The 1,966-nt window shown below is 65.5% G+C and overlaps 1 protein-coding gene across 1 annotated transcript in view; it reads left to right on the plus strand.

Annotated features, from left to right (window-relative positions):
- Nucleotides 1–1,966, plus strand: part of ADCY6 (adenylate cyclase 6) — a 12,239-nt gene that overhangs the window by 4,150 nt on the left and 6,123 nt on the right. The window contains exons 8-12 of the mRNA XM_017728680.1: nucleotides 36–227; nucleotides 685–710; nucleotides 810–957; nucleotides 1,631–1,728; nucleotides 1,806–1,893. Coding sequence (XP_017584169.1) covers nucleotides 36–227; nucleotides 685–710; nucleotides 810–957; nucleotides 1,631–1,728; nucleotides 1,806–1,893 — 552 coding nt within the window. The remainder of the gene's footprint in view (nucleotides 1–35; nucleotides 228–684; nucleotides 711–809; nucleotides 958–1,630; nucleotides 1,729–1,805; nucleotides 1,894–1,966) is intronic.

Here is a 1,966-nt window from a genome sequence, read left to right on the forward strand (position 1 = left end):
GGCACTCAGCCGGAGCGTGGTGAGGTGGGGGGCAGCTGGGGGGCGGCTGGGGCGTGGGAAAGCTGGGGTCACCCCCTCACGGCCGTGTCACCCTGCAGAAGGAGGAGAAAGCCATCCTGGCCAAGCTGCAGCGCACTCGCGCCAACTCCACCGAGGGGCTGGTGCCGCGCTGGGTGCCCGAGCGCTCCTTCTCCCGCACCAAGGACTCCAAGGCCTTCCGGCAGATGGTGAGCGGTGCCGGGGAGGGCATCGGGCATGGGGGACCCCCACCGCGGTGCTATCAGCCACTTGCTGCCCTTCCGTGGCTGTTGGTGGCTTCCCCAGCCCTGCCCGCAGCCCTCGTGGCTTCCTCCTGCTGCCCGCGGGCCTCGGGCAGTTCCTGGGTGGTCCTTGGTGACCTTGGAGATCCTCCTGGTTCTCACCAATCCTGGGGACCCTCAGGGGTCTCCCGTCCTCGCTGGTGTTGACGTCCCCCCCTAGACCCCTCCCTCCTTTGCAGACCCCTGGGAACCCTCCTGGCCTTGCCAAGAAGCCTTGGGGACACCCCCCCATCCCATTTACCCCTGGAATTCTGTCCCCCATCCCGGGTGACCCTGGGGGATGTCCCATGTCCTTGTGGTCCATGATGGTCCCCCCCGTCCGTGCCAGTATCGCTGACACCTCCATCTCCCTTGTGTCTCCCAGGGCATTGATGACTCCAGCAAGGACAAGTGAGTGTCCCCATGCTGGGCTGCTGGGGAGGTCGTGACCAGCCCCTCCCTGAGGCAGAGCTGGGAGCCTGGGAGGGTCCTGACCCCTGCATTCCCCAGCCGTGGTGCCCAGGAGGCCCTCAACCCTGAGGACGAGGTGGACGAGTTCCTGAGCCGGGCCATCGATGCCCGTAGCATCGACCAGCTCCGCAAGGACCACGTCAAGAAGTTCCTGCTCACCTTCCAGACCCCCGAGCTGGAGAAGAAGGTGGGGGCCCCTCTGTCCCCTTTGTTCTGGACCCACTGTCCCATCTGTCTCCTGAAGTCCCCTCTGCCCCGGCCCCGTCAGCACCTTCGTCCCTCCCATCTCTCCTCTGTCCCTTGGGGTCCTCTCCGTGCTGGTTTCATGGTCCCTCCACCTTCTCAACCTCATCCCCTGCCCCCTCCATTCCTTCCCATCCCCTGGGGTCCTCCCGTCCCCTCCCATCTCCTGGGGTCCACTTGTCCCCCACCATTCCATCCCCTGGGGTCCCCCATGTCCCATCCCATCCCCTGCAGTCCCCTCCATCCCCCTCCCTGCATCCACTAGAGTCCCTCCCATCCCCCTCCATCCCATGCCCCGGGGTGCTCCTGTCCCCCTTTTCCCCACCCTCTGGGGTCCCCTCATCTCCCTCCATCCCATCCCTTGCATCCCCTGGGGTTCCCCCATTCCCCTTTGGGGTTGCCCCTGTCCCCCCACAGCCCATCCTCTGGGATGTCCCCAGTCCCCCCCCCCGTCTGGATCCCTTGGGGTCCTCCCATTTCCCCCCATCCCATCCCCCACATTCCCCCATTCCCCTCCACCCCATTCACTGGTGTCCCCTCAGCCCCCCCTCCCCTCTTCCCCTGGGGTCCCCCCCGTCCCCTCTCTCCATCCACCCCACCTCCTCCTGTCTCCTCAGTACTCCAAGAAGGTTGACGACCGTTTTGGTGGCTACGTGGCCTGCACCCTCCTCGTCTTCTGCTTCATCTGCTGCCTCCAGATCCTGGTGTTCCCCCAGTAAGTGCCGCAGCCCCCCCAAACATCAGCTCTGATCCCCCAACCCCGTCCCCAACTCACCTCCCACCTCTGCCCAGCTCCCCGCTGATGCTCGGGGTCTACGTCAGCATCTTCATCCTCCTCGCCGCCATCCTCTTCATCTGCGCCATCTACTCCTGTGTCACTGTGAGTACCTGAGGGCTGGGAGGGTTTTTGGGGGGCCTTGGCCATGCCTTACAGGGTCCTCGGTTCCCCCCCA

The sequence above is a fragment of the Corvus brachyrhynchos genome, unplaced genomic scaffold (assembly GCF_000691975.1).
Source record: "Corvus brachyrhynchos isolate BGI_N302 unplaced genomic scaffold, ASM69197v1 scaffold193, whole genome shotgun sequence".
In the NCBI taxonomy this organism is placed as follows: Eukaryota; Metazoa; Chordata; class Aves; order Passeriformes; family Corvidae; genus Corvus; species Corvus brachyrhynchos.